The sequence below is a fragment of the Conger conger genome, chromosome 5, assembly GCF_963514075.1.
Source record: "Conger conger chromosome 5, fConCon1.1, whole genome shotgun sequence".
Classification (NCBI taxonomy): domain Eukaryota; kingdom Metazoa; phylum Chordata; class Actinopteri; order Anguilliformes; family Congridae; genus Conger; species Conger conger.
In genome coordinates, this window is record NC_083764.1 from 63,978,623 (window position 1) to 64,000,740 (window position 22,118).

General features: G+C 49.7%; 1 protein-coding gene across 3 annotated transcripts in view; it reads left to right on the forward strand.

The window, feature by feature from the left end:
- The first annotated feature begins 7,447 nt into the window (after positions 1-7,447).
- keap1a (kelch-like ECH-associated protein 1a) overlaps positions 7,448-22,118 on the forward strand; it is a 20,484-nt gene continuing 5,813 nt past the window's right edge. Inside the window, exons 1-5 of one of the 3 annotated variants that reach the window (XM_061243558.1) lie at positions 7,448-8,027; positions 13,162-14,000; positions 17,770-18,126; positions 20,297-20,550; positions 20,994-21,416. In XM_061243558.1, the coding sequence (XP_061099542.1) occupies positions 13,791-14,000; positions 17,770-18,126; positions 20,297-20,550; positions 20,994-21,416 (1,244 nt within the window). In that variant the 5' untranslated portion in view covers positions 7,448-8,027; positions 13,162-13,790. Of the gene's footprint in view, positions 8,028-8,865; positions 8,948-8,996; positions 9,200-13,161; positions 14,001-17,769; positions 18,127-20,296; positions 20,551-20,993; positions 21,417-22,118 lie in introns of those variants that run through there. The other 2 variants (XM_061243560.1, XM_061243559.1) reach the window with 2 other exon arrangements.

The window sequence follows — 22,118 nt, forward strand, 5'->3', positions numbered from 1 at the left end:
AGCATCTGCTACTTGTAAATGCATTGCATCAGAATCGGCCCGTTGTTTTAATGCGTTAAGCGTTTCGCGAAAAGGTTCCCGGAGATTTTTGTATTCTTGCCGTGAAGCGCGATTCCCCGTGTGCCAAATAAAAGGAGAGGGACGGAGGAGGAAAGCCAGAATGAAACTGGTTTCAAATTTGGCGAAGGGTTCCTCCTCCTCTCCCTCTCTCGCATAGTTTCCGAAAAGGCTCCAGATCCTCTGGTATTTCTGCCAATAATGCATGACAGATGTAGGCTACGTCGGCCGTGCCGCTGTCGTTGATGGCGATGGTTTCCGCAGTCCGTCTGTTCGCCAACCTTCACCTCCCTGCAGACCCCTCGGCGGGTCTCTCTCCTAAACCAGCCCCCCCCCTCCCTCCCGCCCCTCTCGCCCTCTCTCCACAATCCCCCAACTCCACTCCCATCTGGTTTCAATGTGTCGAGCGAAAGCGTCAGCGCGGGCCAGCTCAAACGGGAAGGCGCTGGAAAGTGCAGATATTGGTGTCCCCCACGGACCCCCCTGGGGCCCGCACTCGAATGAAGTGACCATTCCTATGACGCCTCCCCCCCTTAAATGAATTACCGTAATGCGCTTAATTTGATTTCGACTCTTACAGTGGCTGACATCCATGCTCTCGGCTCCTGGTTTGGAAGTCCAGGTTAATGTGCCTGGACTCCCTGGTACTGAATTCTTTTTTTTTTTTTTTAGACCTTGGTGTTTGCTTTTTCTTCCCAAATGTGAGAAGACTGCTTGAATTTGAAGGGCTGTACCATGGCTATATCATCCTCCGTACACTTTGGGGTGGAGGGTGCAGTTGGCACAGATGATGCCGCAGTTCCCTAACCAGCCAGAGGGGTCACTGCCGTGCAATGAGGTGTTGGGGGAGTACCCAGCCAATTGAAACAAACATGACACAAACACAATAACTAACTAACCAATCGGATGAATGCAAGGAGGCGGTGCCACTAACTCACTGGTCATGGACCGATACATTCCCCGATATATGCAAATTTACGTTTTTTTTACGGGGGCGACATTAGCTCAGGTGGTAAGAGCAGTCGTCTGGCAGTCGGAGGGTTGCCGGGGCGATCCTACCCTGGGTGTGTCGAAGTGTCCCACAGCAAGACACCTAACCCCTTGATGCTCCTGATGAGCTGGTTGCTGCCTGTGTGATTGTGTGTATGAATCGATGAATGAGAAGCATCAGTTGTACAGCGCTTTGGACAAAGGCGCAATTTAAATGCCAACCATTTACCATTTACTTGTTGCTCAGGGGTTTTAACCAGGAGATTTACAGACAAAGGACCGTCTGTCACTATTTCTCTCTCACACCTCCAGCAGTCGGATAGAGAAAACAGAAGGAAACGCGTGTTCTTGCGCCGTTGGGTCGTCCTTCATTTTACAGCTGTGCTCCCATTCAGGTCGTAAATTTGGGCAGGGCAGGACCGCGGCTCCTGAGTAAACACGGGGAGAAGGGGAAGCTAGTCACGTTTTTTCCGGGGGGGGAAAAAAAAACCGCGGGCCCGGCTCGCAGATGTCATGACAGGGGAGCGGAGGAATGCGGGGTTTAAGAGCGTCTGAGAAAGCAGGCAGACCGGGTGGGCCCCCGGGGGAGGATATATCCACATGGCCAGGGGGATTACGGTGTCTGGGGTCAGTGGGATCACCGTGTCTGGGGTCAGCCCCGGTCTGCTCACCCCGGGTCTGGGGGCTTTCGGCGGCGTCGCGCGTCTCCCTCCCTGTCCCGACTCCGGCTGCTGCTCCCCCTCCTGACCAGCAGGGGGCTGCGGGACCGCTTTGCTCTCTGCCGTAATGTGTTTTTTTTTTTTTTTTTGTGCCTTGTTACCCATTAGTGTTGTCGCCCGTGTCTTGTTAAAGGTACGATAGGTCATTTCGGACTTCTAACGGTCAAGAGAGGAATTGCAGCAACAAACACCCTCAAACGCACAACACTGTTTATCCCTCCCCCTTCTCTGTGGACACACCGACGTTGAAACGCCATTGGCTGTGGGCACTTAGAACCAATCTTCAACCGATGAGCTTGAAGTATTGTACAGCTGTCGGTCCGTCAAATGTAAATTTTGAAACCTGAATTTAAGGGCTATAAAAACACAGGCAGAGGGTGAGTCAACATGTCAGTGAGCCTTTTTCAACGATAGGCAGGGATTTACAGTGGTCTTGCAACTATGTTTTAACACAAAAATCTTACCTGTTGTACCTTTAAATGGTGTATTTAGGTTGCCTGTTTTTCTTAGTCTGGAGAAGCCCTCTGGGTGCTCTGACCCTGTCCCGTGCTTTTGAATACCTGTCTTTCAGAGGCCGTGTTGCTACTGGCCTTGCTGGAATTTTTTGTTGACATTTTTGCCTCTTGGAGTTTGGACCTGTTTGCTCGGTAAACTCTTGCCTGCGGCTCAGGGTTTCTGCACTCGGCATCCCGATCCCGCCGCGGTGCGGGGGGGTAAAGCGCTCGACTCCCGCGCGGGCGGTCCCGGGTTCGATTACCAGGCCTAGTCACACTCTCAGATCCTGGATAGTGGGGGGGAAAAGCACAGCTTATACATTTCATGACCGACACCGTTCAAACTCAAAGTCAAGCAAACTTTGTCGGTGCTCATACATTGGCTAACTGTAAACTGCCATTTAGTTCCGGGGGGGGGTAAATGGTCTGCATTTATATAGCGCCTTTATCCAAAGCGCTGTACAATTGTTGCTTCTCATTCACCCGTTCATACACACATTCACACACCGACGGCAATTGGCTGTCACGCAAGGCGCCGACCAGCTCGTCAGGAGCATTTGGGGGTTAGGTGTCTTGCTCAGGGACACTTCGACACAGCCCGGGCCGGGGATCGAACCGGCAACCCTCCGACTGCCAGACGACTGCTCTTACTGCCTGAGCCACTGAGACGACTGCTCTTACCGCCTCAGCTAATGTCACACCCTGCACTGCATTTTAAAACGTGTGAATGTATCGGTCCATGACCAGTGAGTTAGTGGCACCGCCCCCTTGCATTCATCCGCCCGTGGGTATGAGTGTGTGAGTGAATGGTGTGTGTGCCCTGGTGTGTGTGCCCTGCGATGGACTGGCGACCTGTCCAGGGTGTATTCCTGCCTTTCGCCCAATGTATGCTGGGATAGGCTCCAGCCCCCCTGTGACCCTAAGCAGGTTAGGATAATGGATGGATGGATGGATGGATGGATACTCCCCTTGTCCAATGGGTCAAAAACGGCCCGTCTTCACTAAACCCCTGAAATAAAGCAGCTTAATTGACTTTTGAACCCCAAATCTATTTCGCATGAAGAAACAACCTGTCACTCATAACAAACTTTGTCATCAAATTTAAAGTTGAAAAAAGGTCATTTAGGGGGGCTTTCTCTGCTGTTAAACGTAGTGGCTGGTCATTTTTGACCGTTGAGAGAACACGAGGGGTCCAGTGATGTAAAGTTCTTCCTCACAGACTATGTTTTCCATCCTTCGCTGCAGAAATACCGTATCTGGAGATGAAAGGCGCTATGTAATTACAGTCTGTTCGCATTAACGTTACTGTCAATGACTAACTAACTCATTATCTTAACCTGGCCATTCTCCTCTGACGTCTCTCATTAACAAGGTGTTTCTGCCTGCAGAACGGCTTTTTATGCATTTAGTTGCAGCCACATGATTGGCTGATGAAATATTTGCATTAACAAGCTGGTGTACAGGTGTACCTAATAAAGTGCTCACGGAGTGCATGGTGGTTGGCTGAGAAGCCCTGAAAATGGACTGTAACTTTTTGCGTGACGTTGACACCCTGCCTTAGTTTTATGAGGGCAAAGAGAATGACACAAACAAAAGAAAGAGAAATATGACCAGGTAAAATCATGTGTGACAAAATGTGTACATATTCCAGCAGTGGTGCCTAGTGTCGTTTCACCCTCAAAATTCGACCGTCGTTAATTGCGTGAACTTCAACTTAAATTCAATGGAACAATCAGCCACACTTATAATATCTCCGACGTATATTTGCGCGATCCACCCTTAAATGCATATGCAGTAAGGACAGAAGCGCATCTTGCGATGAAGAGTATTTCATACGCACATTGCGGCCCCGTGCGCCAGTTTGATACACACACACACACACACGCACACACACACGCACACACACAAGAACATTTTCTGTTTAAAAACCATTTAACAGTACATGCAGTTGTTTGTAAGTTGTTTAGCGAAAATAATTAAGTTAGCAGCGTAAAGTTGCCTTCCTTTTTATACTTCTTTGTGAAAGATGTTTCACACTGTTGCATGGTTGAGAGAGAAAGTGGCCATCAACATTCAATCGCTCACTGGTTTTAAAATGCCTAAAACTGAAAACTTAGCTTTCAACTTGATAAAACACGACCAGGAATTTGCAACTCATGGTGACACAGTGCAGATATGTGCACCCATGTTTGTAGTCAATGCTGTTTTGCTTTCCCTGTGGTCTTTTTATGGCTTCATTGAATAACTTATAAGTAGTTATCGAGTTTTTATTTTATAACTGGTTTGTTAACCATTTGACTATATTTACATTTTTTTACATTTTAGTCATGAAATCAATATAAGCACCAAACAAACCTATTAATCCATGGGTGGAAAAAAAAAGCTAAATCATGAACAATTGATATATAGTTTCATATATTGTTAATGTATTCCAATTATTGTTGTTATTATTGATTACCACAATCAGCTATAAGTCACTCAGGGTATTACCATAATTTCACATGATGCATCCCACAGTTGTTCATTTTGTTGACAAAATTGCTTTTATAAATCTGGTTTGATTAATTTATTAGCTACCAATATCTCATATAGAGGTAAGTGACGTAAAACAGCCTTTGTATTTGATGTTTAAGAAACCATACAATTAAGGGGAAATATACTTTTTAATTCCAGCTACCACCATTAGAGGGCAACCATTACCTTTTATTTTACTAAATTGTGACCGTCTTTACAAAATGTGTATCCAGCTCACCCCTCAACCAGAGCTGCTGCTAGTCAGTTTGTGTTGCGATATTCTGCACATTGGCCAGGGAATATTGTCATGATATTCTGCACATTGGCCAGGGAATATTGTCATGATATTCTGCACATTGGCCAGGGAATATTGTCATGATATTCTGCACATTGGTCAGGGAATATTGTCCAGATAGTCTGTACATTGGCCAGGGAATATTGTCCAGATAGTCTGTACATTGGCCAGGGAATATTGTCCAGATATTCTGCACATTGGCCAGGGAATATTGTCGCGATATTCTGCACATTGGCCAGGAAATATTGCCACGATATTCTGCACATTGGCCAGGGAATATTGTCCAGATATTCTGCACATTGGCCAGGGAATATTGTCCAGATATTCTGCACATTGGCCAGGGAATATTGTCCAGATATTCTGCACATTGGCCAGGGAATATTGTCCAGATATTCTGCACATTGGCCAGGGAATATTGTCCAGATATTCTGCACATTGGCCAGGGAATATTGTCCAGATATTCTGCACATTGGCCAGGGAATATTGTCCAGATATTCTGCACATTGGCCAGGGAATATTGTCCAGATATTCTGCACATTGGCCAGGGAATATTGTCCAGATTTTCTGCACATTGGCCAGGGAATATTGGTTCTGAAGGCCAAGTTGGTAGTTGTGTGTGGAACAGATGCACCAACCTTAAATTTGAATTTACGACCGTTTCCCCATCTATATTACCTCCTATAACCCACACTTCCTGTCAAACACCAACCATGGAGGTATATTGCTTTTTTAACCAAACCCTGTATCAGTATGATAATATCTGGTCAGCACATAAAACATCTATCTTAAATTTCTCCTTGCAACAGATTACACTTTGGTATTTGGTTTCATATACAGTCCACATGTACTTATTCAGTATACAGTACGGTACTTTTTCAGTGTTAATGCAGCTCTGACAACAGCTTGCATGACTCACCATGAGCAGGCCAATCAAGACATTTATCACAGTTCATTTAACAGTACAAATAAAAGTGTCATGCTTTGACACACAGTGGGTGTCGCCTATTAATGTGAGTTGAATGTGCTGTCAATAAGGATGTAAATGCACGTAGACAGTCCCGCAGAATGCTTTGTCACAGTGATACGGTTCAAGCGAGTCTCTCCAAACCACTCCCTCCGAACCTGCTCCGTTTCTGGGAAAGCAGTAATAGTTAACCCCTAAAGGACCGCCCCTTTTCTTGACACTTAAAAATGCCATACCCAAAATAAAATGTTTACTGTTCTTGAACCCTTTTGACGGCAGGCATAGTCCTGGTGTCTTCTGAAAGGTAACCCATTGGGGGTTTGTTTTCCAAGAGTCAGAATTACTCCAAATATTACTAAAAACAGAGTTACAGAAGCTGAAATACGGTGAAAGTGGAAGCTTTTTTTCCCCTCACTGAAAAGATGTTTACTTTGGGCCAAGCGTTTGCGCTCAATGGGCTGCAGTCTCGTGGCATTGGCCCGTTCCCACCCGGTGCAACTTTAATTCTCCTTCCCCATTAACCACAACAACACTGAGTCGAGCAGAGAGCTGCCACTATGCCTTATGAAATTAAACGATAATGTATTGGTAGAGATTCATTACATTACATTACATTATTGGCATTTGGCAGACGCTCTTATCCAGAGCGACGTACAACAAAGTGCATACCCATAACCAGGGATAAGTTCGCTGAAAGACCCTAGAGGGAAGTACAATTTCAATTGCAGATTCTTTTTTTTCTTGGAAATTACCCGAACTTATAAGGCTTAAATAAAAATAAAAAAAACAGGTCACGTCCATCTACCTGCTTGGCACTTTATTCAATAGCATTTTACCCGACACGCCTTTTAAAGTGCCATGACAAGGCAGATATTTCAACGTGTACCTTAGATATTTAAAAGCGGCGCGGGGATGTTACAAAAGACAAAGAAAAAAAAACAGCGAAATTGAACTTTTCCCGCAGGAAGGAGGAACACACAGCCACATCCAGCTCATAGACACGTTTGCTGACTAGAAATGGATTGCATTGATCGCGATAAGTTATTTTTCGACAACAACATAGTCCTTTCTTCCCATTGGATATTTTGTCTACCTCAGTTGCTGGATTTTTACATTTTTACATTTTTTATTGGTTGTTCATGCTCGGTCCTGCTAAATATTTCCTATCTCATATTTTTCTGTGAAAACATATTTGTAAGGGCTTCCGCGAAACCGCAAAACAAATAAATCTGAATAGAATGAATCACCTCTACGATAAATGTGGCACAATACTGCATACAAGGACTATTTGTTTTCATCCCGAGCATGTACGCTGCCACCACTGAATTATGTTGCAAAGTTTGCAAAAACCTATTTACATAACTATTACGTCAGCATACTACAACGTTCCCCGTACCCGGCGAATGTATGTCTGAATGTCAGCTACTGGCGAATCTACTGCCACCTATTAATCTTTCTCTTCCATACTGCAAATGATAACATCAGAAGCACCACAGCGAGGTTTACTTTCGTTTCGGGCGGCCGTGTTTACTTGTTTCACTGGGGTTTTTTTTCGCACCGCCCATCTCCCGGTCATACTCGCTTTGTGAAAGAATATGAAGTTGCCTAGTCATGCTGATGTTGACAGGGCGCAGTTCGGTTCACGCGTTCGGGAGCAATGCCCAGATCCGTTCGCCCTCGAGCGCGAATGTAATGTGCCCAGCTGCGTGTGTGACTAAGTGCGCGCGCGCTGCCAGCGGAACCTGTGACACGGGAAACGGGGGGCCTGGGGAGAAAAAGTGACTCGCTGAAGAACTTTGAACTCCCGAGAAACAGAGGAACTGGGACGAAAACTGCAAGGCCACCCGTCGTATTTACACTGGACGTTTTTAAATGGTCGCCCGCCGCTAGTCGTCTTACATTGCTACCGCTTCTCGCAGCTGTCACACTGCTGGTCTCGCGCGTTTCTTCAGAAATCCCAGTCGGCTGTGGAATGCCTCAAGTTCCAGTTTCAGGTGAGTAACAGCTGAGAACTCACTTTAGGGAACTTTTATTTATTTTGATTTGCAAATGTTGCTGACACTGTTCGGCGTGTGCCGAGAGGCTAACTTCATTTAAGTGCTGACTATAAATGCGTTTTCGTCGGGAGGAAGTGAAATATTTCAGCTCTTATGAATCGGGGAAATGAGCTTAGATCGTGGGACTAGTTACACCGCCCTAATTAACATTATCACGCATAATTTGCGGACGTAACGTAACGCTCGACATTTGTACAGAAACCAGAGTTATTGAATGTTAGTTAGTAGTTAGTAATATGTTTTCAGCTAACGTTCTCACCAACTTTAAATTATTGTTTTTAAGTTGTCTTCGTTCGCGATTAGGCTGCGGAACCACTGACATATTTGAATTCCAGAGGCAACACCTTTGGTTTTCTCTTTAACTGGAATGACAATTGTATTTCATCTGTTTATTCATGTGTAGGGTATGTCAGTAATTTACGAGTTCATTTCGCTCTGATGGTTGATGAAGAAATGCGTTCAACTAATGGGGTCGAGACTTAAAATTTTTTTTTTTTTTTGTTAATAGTTTGGGGTCGGAATTTGGTGTTAGAATTATATGGTATTGTCAATGCGCGGGTGTGCGACGAGATTTAACAGTTTATCTTTAACGCGCTCTGCAATACATTCTACATTAGGAAATGGCAATTGGTGTGCTGAAAGTTGATTGGTGCGCAAAACTTCCCTTTAAACTCATCATTGGTTTCATTCATTTTCCTTGATTGACAATCGTGCCAACGACCAGATTAATCAACACACAGCTCATTAACACCATGTTAGGGTGATTAAGTGATCGTTTTAATTTAGAAATAAACGCACCTTTGTTGTAAAACTTTAACGCGTACCCTGTCCTAGAACCCATAATGAAGGAGTTAATGGTAAGACCGTGAGCATGTTTTAGCAGGCAGAGTCAACCTGTAAAAAGCTGAGGGAAGTTCGCGTTGTAACCTGTGCTTAAGTGATCTAACGCAGTCCACTGTTAACCATTGGGATTCATCAGAAGCGGTCTGCAGATATTTATTTATTTATTTAGTTCCCAAATAGCCTAGAAAGGTTGCAGTGGAGTATTATTCAGAAGTTGGAGGATTTTATTCCCAGGCGGCAAGCTTCCAAGTCTACTCTTGAGCCAGGTACTTAACCTGAATTGCTTCAGTAAAAGCATCAAGCTGTATTAGTGCACTCTTAAAATGCTCGCTGCTCTGGATAAGATCATTGCTAAACGTTGTAATGTAATATATAGGACAACAGGAAGTCGCTGCTTTCTGTTTCAAGGTTGAGGCTTCCTTACTGGCCCTCGGCCAAATTTTCTTTTGTGTGTGTGGAGTCTGTGGACGGCACTGCAGGTGACTTGGGCAAATACTGGACTACAATGCCCAGCAGCACATCCTGTGAAGTATTCAACCAGTTGCTGCTCTGATTGGGTAACACTGAAGGCATTACCATTGGATGAATCTAGCATTGGAAAATCATCATCTGTGAACCGATGTTATCTGATGATTCATCATAACTCAGACGTTCTTCTGTCAAAATGTTTTGCCACGGGAGGCTTGCGGTGTCTGTATTGCTGGACCAGGCCTGTCCAATCTTAACCGAAAATGGCTGGTGTTTGTGCAGGTCTTTTCTTTAGCCCTGCTATAGTGCTAACACACCTGATTCTAATTCTAATTCTTGATCTAATTCTAAGACCACAATTTGTTAGTTAGTAGAATAAGGTGTTGCAGCACTGCGCTCCAGCAAAAACCTACACCCGGACTGGCCCTTTGAGGATACGATTGGACTCCTGTATGCTCAACCAACACGCTGTCAGAGTGTAAAAACGCCGTTTTGGTGGCCCACAGCTTTGCACACATTCGCTTGTTTATCCAGTCTCAGTCTTATCGGTGCAAAGCTTCCGGAACCTTCTTCACGGCCACCTTCTGGAGGACGTCTGCGTCTGGGCGCTGATCTGTGGGAGTATGTCTGTGTGTGCGTGTGCGTGTGTGTGTACCCGCATGTGTGTGTGTGTGCGCGCATGTGTGTGTTTGTGCATGCATGTGTCTGCCTGTATGCGTGTGTGCACCCGCGTGTGTGCGTGTGTGCGTGTGTGCGTGTGCGTGTGCGTGTGTGTGTGTGTGTGTGTGTGTGTGTGTGTGTGTGTGTGTGTGTGTGTGTGTGTGTGTGTGTATGTGTGCATGGATGTGTCTGCCTGTATGTGTATGTGTGTGCATGCATGTGTGTGTATGTGTACCTGCATGTGTGTGTGTATGTGTGTGTGTGTGTGTGCATGCATGCATGCGTGTGTGTGTGTGTGTGTGTGTGTGCATGCATGTGTGTGTGGAAGGGTGAATGGTCACTCGGCACAGTGAGGCAGATGGGTTAATGCTTAAACATGGAGAGTCTGTGAATGCCCCTCTCTCCCCAGAGCCTGTAGCTGCATTGTCTCTGTGAATGCCCCTCTCTCCCCCAGGCCTGTAGCTGCATTGTCTCTGTGAATGCCCCTCTCTCCCCCAGGCCTGTAGCTGCATTGTCTCTGTGAATGCCCCTCTCTCCCCCAGGCCTGTAGCTGCATTGTCTCTGTGAATGCCCCTCTCTCCCCTGGGCCTGTAGCTGCATTGTCTCTGTGAATGCCCCTCTCTCCCCTGGGCCTGTAGCTGCATTGTCTCTGTGAATGCCCCTCTCTCCCCCAGGCCTGTAGCTGCATTGTCTCTGTGAATGCCCCTCTCTCCCCTGGGCCTGTAGCTGCATTGTCTCTGTGAATGCCCCTCTCTCCCCCAGGCCTGTAGCTGCATTGTCTCTGTGAATGCCCCTCTCTCCCCCGGGCCTGTAGCTGCATTGTCTCTGTGAATGCCCCTCACAGTCACTATTGGTGACGGCCTGAGAGCAGAGAGGGTGAAATTCCCGATTAGCGGTTGACACGTTCGGCCGGCACAATTGGCCTTTGTGTTGCATCACCGCCCGGTCGCAGGAAGTCGTGGCTCAGCGCCTTGTGACCAGGCGTCCTCCCTGCAGTCACCGCGCAGGGACTCCTCCAGTCAGAGCGCAGGGACTCCTGTCTGTTACTCCCTGCAGTCACAGCGCAGAGACAACTGTCTGTTACTCCCTGCAGTCACAGCGCAGAGACTCCTCTCTGTTACTCCCTGCAGTCAGAGTGCAGGGACTCCTCTGTTACCATGACATTACATTACATTACATTATTGGCATTCGGCAGACGCTCTTATCCAGAGCGACGTACAACAAAGTGCATACCCATAACCAGGGATAAGTTCGCTGAAAGACCCTAGAGGGAAGTACAATTTCAATTGCTACCTGCACAACAAAGATAAGGACCAGGGCCTATTATTATTATTTTTTTATTTTTATTTTTTTTAAACAACAAATAAACAAACAAAAAGCAAAAGTTACCAAACTTAACTATCCAGATACTGCTTACCTAGCCAAGTAAAAATACCGAAACACGACGTAAATCACAAAGACAACAATTAAGGATCACAGGGAGGTAGGGAGGGATGGGGAGAGGTGCTGCTTGAAGAGGTGCGTCTTCAGTTTGCGCTTGAAGGTGGGGAGAGATTGTACAGTTCTGACCTCAATGGGGAGTTCATTCCACCACCGTGGAGCCAGAACAGACAGTAGTCGTGAGCGTGAGGTGGAGGGTCAGAGAGAGGGAGGTGCCAAGCGGCCTGTGGAGGCTGAATGAAGAGGTCTGGCAGGGGTGTTGGGTCTGATGATTTTTTGTAGATAAGCTGGGGAAGACCCTTTAACTGCTTGGAAGGCTAGCACCAATGTTTTGAATTTGATGCGAGCAAGATCTGAGGCTGGAATAAAAACCAGCACCAGCATACACACAGCCCTCCATGGCCCTCTGAGACCGAAAAAAACTCACATTAGCATTTTAAGCGGTGAGCTTTCGTGGAGAATTTGGGCAGCAGTTTAACTGCTTGCCTCTGAGGGCTCGTGGCACAGCTGCCAGGCTGCAGTACCCACGTCGACCAGAGGGGGGGCGCTCATTCGCAATGAGACGAGGACAACCCTGCCCACCGAAGCTCTTGTGCTGCCCCGTAGGGCCGCCTGCCACAGTTTGCATGGGTGCAGAGCCAGGACGTGGCCCCCCTCGGCCCATCATCAGAGTCTCCTCTGGGGACTTCCTGTGTGCTGAGAGCCGGGGGGAAGTGAAACTGCACTAGTGATTCATGCAGCTCTCTCTGCTGACCTGGCAGCCGCAGAAAGGCCACCGCGAGCCTGAAGCATTTCTGGAACGAGTGCACGTCAGGCATCTTAACCACGGGCGGCGTGATTCAGCGGCCTGGACCGTGAGCCAGTGACTCGGTGGAGGTGTTTTTACGCACGGTTATAGCTTACAGTTGATTAGACCAAGCGGGGGGACAATTCCCCCCCCCCTGGGGCAATGTGGGGTTAGGGGCCTCGCTCAAGGGCCCCAACGGCTGCACTGGTCTTGTTGCGGGTGCATTTCCGGGTCCCACTCATGCACTTTAGCCACAAGGTGGCTGTGTCCGTTACACCGCTGGTCTTCCCACGCTGAGGATCATGGGTAGGGGAGATCAGGGTCTGTTGTGATAGTGTCCATTATTACCCAATGTTTTTTTTGTTTTTTTTTTTTGCCCAATCAGAAACAAGCTAGCCTGCTGTACATCACATTGCACATGCTCATTTCCCTCCGGAAATGAAAGCGGACTGGAGGGCCTATTTTGACGGTTTAAAGTGTGATATTTGCTGTGTGGATAGACTGGGTCACACTGCTGCCGTGTTGCAGAATGTTTGAGGCGACTTAACGCTGACTGCAGTGAAATGGGACGGAAGCAGTTGTTTGCCTTTTTGAAAATGTAAAATTATTATTATTATTATTATTATTATTATTATTATTATTATTATTATTTTGGTTGTTAATTAAGTAACACTTAATTGCTTTATTACTTAGTTAATTTGATTTGTGTTTAGTGGCCTAATTGACTCAATTTGATTTCATTTGGTTAATTTACTTAAAAGGTTTTAATTGCTTATATATTTAGTTGACATAATTTGCTGAATTTGACTTTGCAGTTGTAAATGTGAAGAAATGTGGTGTCCAATGAAAATTCTATTATTACATTTTTTTCAGGTGGATTAGGGCTCCGGTCAGTGGCAGGCATCGCAATGCGTTTCCACGGCGACAGCACCTGGGTCAACTAAATATAAAGTAAAAAAACAAAATGGCTGCCGGTTCGAGGCTCGCCCGGAGTGTCTAGGAGGAGACCCCAGCCCCCCTGCACCCCCGGTTCCGAAATTTTGAGTGACCTTTGGCGACCCCCCCCCGGTGACCATCGCACCTGTGCAGCTCAGAGACATTTGGAGGGAAACAAGAAGCTACCCTCACCTGGTCTGAGACGCTGAGATTTGACTCGTCGCTATTTTCAGTTATTTATGTATTTATTTGTATAGCTTTTTTTTTTTTTGTGCGAAATCGGTGAACGATGTCTGTTGTGTGTAAAGACTGGAACGCCGCTAGCCTGCTGAACAGAGAGAGGAGGAACGACTCTTTGGCCCCTGGAGACCATCATCTCCGTCCGACCTTCAGGCCCCACGGCTGGGTATAGGCCTCCAGGCTCACCCCCCCCGGACCCCCAGGGGAGACCCTCTCCGAAACCCTCCTCCGAAAAAACCCTAATCTCCGCCGATCCAAACGTTCGCTTTTAAAAAAAGAAAAAGGAAAGCGGGAACGGCGAAACGCTGGCGTGCTCACGGGAGAGAATGCTTTGCTCCAAGAAGCGCAGGCCCACGCGGGACCAGGACTTTTCGACCATCGCCGTGCCGTCGTCCCGGGGCCTGGGGTACCTGGACTACACCATCGGGGGCCACCCCTCCCGGGCCCTGCAGGCCATGGACGAGCTGCGGCACAGCGAGATGCTGTGCGACCTGGTGCTCCACGTCACCAACAAGGACACCTCCGCCTGCTTCAAGGTGAGCGCCCCCCCGCTGGACTGGCCCTGACCCTGAACCTGACCCTGACCCTGAACCTCAGCCTCAACCTCACCCTCACCCTGACCCTGAACCTCACCCCTGCCCCTGAACCTCACCCCTGCCCCTGAACCTCACCCCTGCCCCTGAACCTCACCCTGACCCTGAACCTCACCCCTGCCCCTGAACCTCACCCCTGCCCCTGAACCTCACCCTGACCCTGAACCTCACCCCTGCCCCTGAACCTCAGCCTTAACCTGACCCTGAACCTGACCCTGAACCTGAAACTCACCCTGGCCCTGACCCTGAACCTGACCCTGAACCTCAGCCTGAACCTGACCCTGACCCCTGAACCTGACCCCTGACCCTGACCCTGAACCTCAGCCTGAACCTCAGCCTCAACCTGACCCCTGACCCCTGACCCTGACCCCTGACCCTGAACCTCAGCCTGAACCTCAGCCTGAACCTGACACCTGACCCTGAACCTGACCCCGAACCTGACCCTGAACCTCACCCTCACCCTGAACCTCACCCTGAACCTCACCCTGACCCTGAACCTGACCCTGAACCTGGCCCCTGCCCCTTAACCTCACCCTGAACCTCAGCCTGAACCTGAACCTCAGCCTGAACCTCACCCTGACCCTGAACCTCAGCCTGAACCTCAGCCTGAACCTCACCCTGAACCTGACCCTGGACCCTGACCCTGAACCTGACCCTAACCCTGACCGTGACCCTGACCTTATGTCCTACTGACAGTGGTTCTCCACTGAGACCTGGGGTGACATCGGCTCAGGCGGTCAGAGCAGTGGTCTGGCAGTCGGAGGGTTTGCCGGTTCAATTCCACGCTGGCTGTGTCGAAGTGTCCCTGGGCAAGACGCCTAACCCCCAAATGCTCCTGGCGAGCTGGTTGGTGCCTTGCATGGCAGCCAATCACCGTTGGTGTGAGTGTGTATGACTGGGTGAATGAGAAGCATGAATTGTACAGCACTTTGGATAAAGGCGCTATATAAACGCCAACCATTTACCATTTACCCGGAGGGTTGGTGGAGGGTTCAAGCCCCGGTGTAGCCGCACAGCTGTTGAGCAAGTTGGGGTTAAGGCCCTTGGGGGGGATTGACCCCTGCTTAGTCTAATCAACTATAAATCGCTTTGGATAAAATATCCAGAGAGAGGAATTTTCAGATGAAAACATTTCAGTTATAACTGAGGACCCAAGAGGATAATGAGAGCACACGGTGGGGTTCAGGACGAGTAACTGTGAGCCTCTGCACCACCGGGCTCCTTCTGGAAAGATCCGCAGAGAACAGAACATTCCTTCCGTGACTCGGAAAGGTCCTCGGGCTAAATGTACGAGTATATCAGCAGTTTCATTCACAATGCGAAACATTTAACACGCGTGTCTGATCTTGCGGAACAAATCAGTCAGCATTTTTACAGGAACTTTAAAGGAAGAAAGGGGTTTCGTTCAACACACCAAGAACACACAAAGTCCGTTCTCCTCGCAGGATTCAAGATGGGAGTCCTGAAGGCTTAATGCAGCCAAACAAATGCATTCTCTTTTTTTTCTACTTTATTTACGTTTAAATTCCAGAACTCCTTTATTCTGTTATTTGAAAGGAACATTTATGAGCTGCACTTGCAATAACCCAAAAAAACAAAGTCTTATATTTCAACTTGAAATCTTATTTCTATTACATGTTGGGTAAATAAGACAAAACTATTGCCAGTGAGGTCACACAGTTTTGAATAATTTCAAGATTTACCGTTAAGAACATTTCTCTTGTCAAGCAAACGGGACCTTAAAACTAGCCAATATGTTCTACTTGAGAGGGGGGGAGGGGGAAACTCTCAATATAAGGTTAACACAGGGGCCGCGGTGGCTCACAGCCAAAGTAGCGGACCTTGATGCAGGCATCAGTTTGTTAGTTACACACCGAGGACCGGGGTTTAGTTATATAAACACTCCCAGGAGGGGCCGCGGTGGCGCAACAGGCTAAGACGCAGCAGACTTGCGGTTGCAGTTCACTGCAGTTGCACACCGGGGGACCGGGGTTCGATTCCCGGTCCTGCCAAAAGCCAAGTTTGGCCGGCTCTCGTGGAGCGGCATAATTGGCTCGCTGCTCCAGGGGGAGGGACTTGGCAGGGTCAGCTGATCGACGCACAATCGGGCGTGAGACGAGACGGCTTGAAGAAGGCGTGTCGCTCTCCTTCGGGCCGCTAATACTGGCCCTCATTGAATCAGTCGGGGTACCAAACTGGGAAAAATATGAAAAAAAACGAAAGAAAAACATTTGCCGCGACACCATTCCGCGTGCATCCTGCAGCCGTGTCTCCTGCTTAGAGCGTGTGCCAAATGCCATTACTGTAATTTAATGTAATGTCCTGACACTCAAAAAGAAATGTATCCTTCTTCGCTCCATCGTCTCCATCTCCTACCTGGAGGTATGGGGGGAGGAGATGAGAGGAAGAAAGGAGTTGGAGTAGTTTTTGAGTTTTTTATATTGGGACGCACTCCTTCCTGTTGGGGCCCTCCTCCACGGCCGGTTTTGGGGCCAACTGTACTTCCTGCCGCACTGCATGAGGTCACATGGTCAGCCACGGCTTGGTCCAATAAGATCCGAAAATCCGAAGATGGGTGCTCCGGTCAGAACAGGGAGGCTCGGTTTTGTTATTGTATTGTATTAAATTAGTCTGGTTTTAGTTAAGTGGAGTTTTGAGTAAACCTGATTCAGTCACGAAGCGGTGAACACAACAGCGAGGATCTCTGTTTTTGTTTCGGGAGTTAAAAAAAAAAAATGACAAAAGGGAACCGAGAACAGAGCTTTTATCTATTTTAGGATCCTCACCGTGCTATTCGCAGTGCCTGAGCGCAGTTGTCGTTTAAAAAATTCTTACTTTTTATCATTTACTGGGTTCTTCTGGAAGTCTTAAGATTTTTTGTGCATTTCATGCATTAAAAAGTGCTGTGCTTCCACATTATTGGCTGATTAAATATTTGCATTAACAAGCTGGTGTACAGGCGTTGGTCCGGCTTAAAGGTGGTCTGACGGTCGAGCTGTGCTCTGTGTCTCCAGGTGCACAGGGTGGTGCTGTGGTATCAGGGTTAAAGGTCATATCAGGGTTAAAGGTGTTCTGAGGGCTCTGCTCTGTCTCCAGGTGCACAGGGTGGTGCTGTGGTATCAGGGTTAAAGGTCATATCAGGGTTAAAGGTGGTGTGACGGCCGTGCTGTGCTCTGTGTCTCCAGGTGCACAGGGTGGTGCTGTGGTATCAGGGTTAAAGGTCATATCAGGGTTAAAGGTGTTCTGAGGGCTCTGCTCTGTCTCCAGGTGCACAGGGTGGTGCTGTGGTATCGGGGTTAAAGCTCATATCAGGGTTAAAGGTGGTCTGACGGCCGTGCTGTGCTCTGTGTCTCCAGGTGCACAGGGTGGTGCTGTGGTATCAGGGTTAAAGGTCATATCAGGGTTAAAGGTGGTCTGACGGCCGTGCTGTGCTCTGTGTCTCCAGGTGCACAGGGTGGTGCTGTGGTATCAGGGTTAAAGGTCATATCAGGGTTAAAGGTGGTCTGACGGCCGTGCTGTGCTCTGCGTCTCCAGGTGCACAGGGTGGTGCTGTGGTATCAGGGTTAAAGGTCATATCAGGGTTAAAGGTGGTCTGACGGCCGTGCTGTGCTCTGCGTCTCCAGGTGCACAGGGTGGTGCTGTGGTATCAGGGTTAAAGGTCATATCAGGGTTAAAGGTGGTCTGACGGCCGTGCTGTGCTCTGTGTCTCCAGGTGCACAGGGTGGTGCTGGCGGCCTGCAGCCCGTACTTCAAGGCCATGTTCACCAGCAACTTCCGGGAGTCGCAGGCGGCGGAGGTGACGCTCCGCGACGTCAGCCCGCAGGTGGTGGGCCGGCTGATCGACTTCGCCTACACGTCGCGCGTCACCGTGGGCGAGAAGTGCGTGCCGCACGTGCTGCTGGCCGCCATGCGCTACCAGGTGGAGGGCGTGGCCAAGGCCTGCTGCGACTTCCTGGCCAAGAGCCTGGAGCCCGGCAACGTGATCGGCATCACGCGCTTCGCCGAGGACGTGGGGTGCAGCGAGCTCCACCGGCAGGGCCGCGAGTACATCAACATGCACTTCAGCGAGGTGAGGGGAGAGTACATCAACATGCACTTCAGCGAGGTGAGGGGAGAGTACATCAACATGCACTTCAGTGAGGGGAGAGTACATCAACATGCACTTCAGTGAGGTGAGGGGAGAGTACATCAACATGCACTTCAGCGAGGTGAGGGGCGAGTACATCAACATGCACTTCAGCGAGGTGAGGGGAGAGTACATCAACATGCACTTCAGCGAGGTGAGGGGAGAGTACATCAACATGCACTTCAGCGAGGTGAGGGGAGAGTACATCAACATGCACTTCAGTGAGGGGAGAGTACATCAACATGCACTTCAGCGAGGTGAGGGTACATCAACATGCACTTCAGCGAGGTGAGGAGAGAGTACATCAACATGCACTTCAGTGAGGGGCGAGTACATCAACATGCACTTCAGCGAGGTGAGGGTACATCAACATGCACTTCAGTGAGGTGAGGGGAGAGTACATCAACATGCACTTCAGCGAGGTGAGGGGAGAGTACATCAACATGCACTTCAGTGAGGTGAGGGAGAGTACATCAACATGCACTTCAGCGAGGTGAGGGGAGAGTACATCAACATGCACTTCAGCGAGGTGAGGGGAGAGTACATCAACATGCACTTCAGCGAGGTGAGGGGAGAGTACATCAACATGCACTTCAGTGAGGGGAGAGTACATCAACATGCACTTCAGCGAGGTGAGGGGCGAGTACATCAACATGCACTTCAGCGAGGTGAGGGGAGAGTACATCAACATGCACTTCAGTGAGGGGAGAGTACATCAACATGCACTTCAGCGAGGTGAGGGTACATCAACATGCACTTCAGCGAGTTGAGGAGAGAGTACATCAACATGCACTTCAGTGAGGGGCGAGTACATCAACATGCACTTCAGCGAGGTGAGGGTACATCAACATGCACTTCAGTGAGGTGAGGGGAGAGTACATCAACATGCACTTCAGCGAGGTGAGGGGAGAGTACATCAACATGCACTTCAGCGAGGTGAGGGGAGAGTACATCAACATGCACTTCAGTGAGGTGAGGGAGAGTACATCAACATGCACTTCAGTGAGGTGAGGGGAGAGTACATCAACATGCACTTCAGCGAGGTGAGGGGAGAGTACATCAACATGCACTTCAGCGAGGTGAGGGGAGAGTACATCAACATGCACTTCAGCGAGGTGAGGGGAGAGTACATCAACATGCACTTCAGCAAGGTGAGGGGAGAGTACATCAACATGCACTTCAGCGAGGTGAGGGGAGAGTACATCAACATGCACTTCAGCGAGGTGAGGGGAGAGTACATCAACATGCACTTCAGTGAGGGGAGAGTACATCAACATGCACTTCAGTGAGGTGAGGGGAGAGTACATCAACATGCACTTCAGTGAGGTGAGGGGAGAGTACATCAACATGCACTTCAGCGAGGTGAGGGGCGAGTACATCAACATGCACTTCAGTGAGGTGAGGGTACATCAACATGCACTTCAGCGAGGTGAGGGGAGAGTACATCAACATGCACTTCAGCGAGGTGAGGGGAGAGTACATCAACATGCACTTCAGCGAGGTGAGGGGAGAGTACATCAACATGCACTTCAGCGAGGTGAGGGGAGAGTACATCAACATGCACTTCAGCGAGGTGAGGGGAGAGTACATCAACATGCACTTCAGCGAGGTGAGGGGAGAGTACATCAACATGCACTTCAGCGAGGTGAGGAGAGAGTACATCAACATGCACTTCAGCGAGGTGAGGGGAGAGTACATCAACATGCACTTCAGCGAGGTGAGGGGAGAGTACATCAACATGCACTTCAGCGAGGTGAGGGGCCGGGCCCCCAGCTGTGGTTCGAATCCCCACTGAGCCATCGCTGTTGGGTTGTCAGGCGAGGTTTTCAGGTGGTGCACTTTGGGAGTTGTAGTGCAATTGAGCAGCGATGGCACTCAAGTGCTCTTTGCCCCCAGGGCACTCTGGGAGTTGTAGTGCAATCGAGCAGCGGTGGCACTCAATGCTCTTTGCCCCCAGGGCACTCTGGGAGTTGTAGTGCAATTGAGCAGCGATGGCACTCAATGCTCTTTGCCCCCAGGGCACTCTGGGAGTTGTAGTGTATTTCAGCACATTGGCTGTCATTGTCCGGCCCCTGACCCCCCCACCTCCCTGCCCCCCCTCACCACCCCTCAGGTGACGAAGGAGGAGGAGTTCTTCTGCCTGTCGCATTGCCAGCTGCTGGAGCTGATCAGCCAGGACAGCCTGAAGGTGCTGTGTGAGTCGGAGGTGTACAAGGCCTGCAGTGAGTGGGTGCGCTGGGACGTGGAGGGGCGGGCCCAGTACTTCCACGCCCTGCTCAACGCCGTGCACATCTACGCCCTGCCCGCCAGGTTCCTCAAGAGGCAGCTGCAGTCCTGCCCCATCCTCAGCAAGGCCAACTCCTGCAGGTACGCTCACCTGAGACTCTTACAGCTACACTTACCTGTACACTCACTGAGACTCTTACGGATACACACACCTGTACACTCACCTGAGACTCTTACAGCTACACTCACCTGTACACTCACCTGAGACTCTTACAGCTACACTCACCTGTACACTCACCTGAGACTCTTACAGCTACACTTACCTGTACACTCACTGAGACTCTTACGGATACACACACCTGTACACTCACCTGAGACTCTTACAGCTACACTCACCTGTACACTCACCTGAGACTCTTACAGCTACACTTACCTGTACACTCACTGAGACTCTTACGGATACACACACCTGTACACTCACCTGAGACTCTTACAGCTACACTCACCTGTACACTCACCTGAGACTCTTACAGCTACACTCGCCTGCGCACTCACCTGAGCCTAACCATCCCAAACCCTCGCAGGGACTTCCTGTCCAAGATCTTCCAGGACATGTCCCTGCGCCGGCCCCTCCCGCCCGCCCCGCACCGCGGCACCCAGCTCATCTACGTGGCGGGCGGCTACAGGCAGCGGTCGGTGCGCTGCACGGAGGCCTACGACCCGCAGAGCCGGGCGTGGCTGCGGCTGTCCAGGATCACGGCGCCCTGCAGCGGGCTGGGCGCCTGCGTGCTGTTCGGCCTCTTCTACGCGGTCGGCGGGCGCAACCTGACGGCGCAGGACAACTGGGAGTCGAGCGCCATGTGCTGCTACAACCCCATGACCAACCGCTGGACGCAGCAGGCCCCGCTGAACGTGCCGCGCAACCGCGTGGGCGTGGCCGTCGTCGACGGCAACATCTACGCCGTCGGGGGCTCCTGCGGCTCCGTGCACCACAGCAGCGTGGAGAGGTGAGCCCCCCCCCCGCTAAACCCCCCATCCCATCCCGCCAACCCCCCATCCCCCCCCCCCCGCCATCCCGCTAACCCCCCAACCCCCCATCCCCCCATCCGGCCAACTCCCCATCCCCCCATCCCGCCAACTCCCCATCCCCCCATCCCGCCAACTCCCCATCCCCCCATCCCGCCAACCCCCCATCCCCCCATCCCCCCCCGCCAACCCCCCATCCCCCCAATTCACTGACTTGGCGCTGTATTGTCTGTGACATCACAGAGGGCTTTCACACTCCCGTGGCCCTATGGGGGCAAAGGTTCCGTGCTGTACGGTGAAACTAGGTCATGGTCTCCCCGTGTAAATGAACAAAATGTACCGACCAGGTCTATATACCTGAGCGTGGCACTGCTAAAGCCTTGGTCTGATTTGGTCTGAACTAGGGACAGCGCTCCATTAATAGTTCGACATCATGTCCGTAAATTAATTTTGAACAACAGTGCACAAAGCTCATGGGTAGTTGAGCGATATATACAGGGAGGGGCAAGGCAGGCCGTATCTTCTGCTCTTAATTATTTAATGACACGTCATCTGTCATTCATAGCCACGTTCACTGACATAAACAGCAGCTGATAAATGTTCTTGTCTTGTAGCATTTTGTCGTGGTCCAATTTATGAGTGAATCGCTTGTGGTGCGTATAGCTGATTAGCTGATTGAGGCG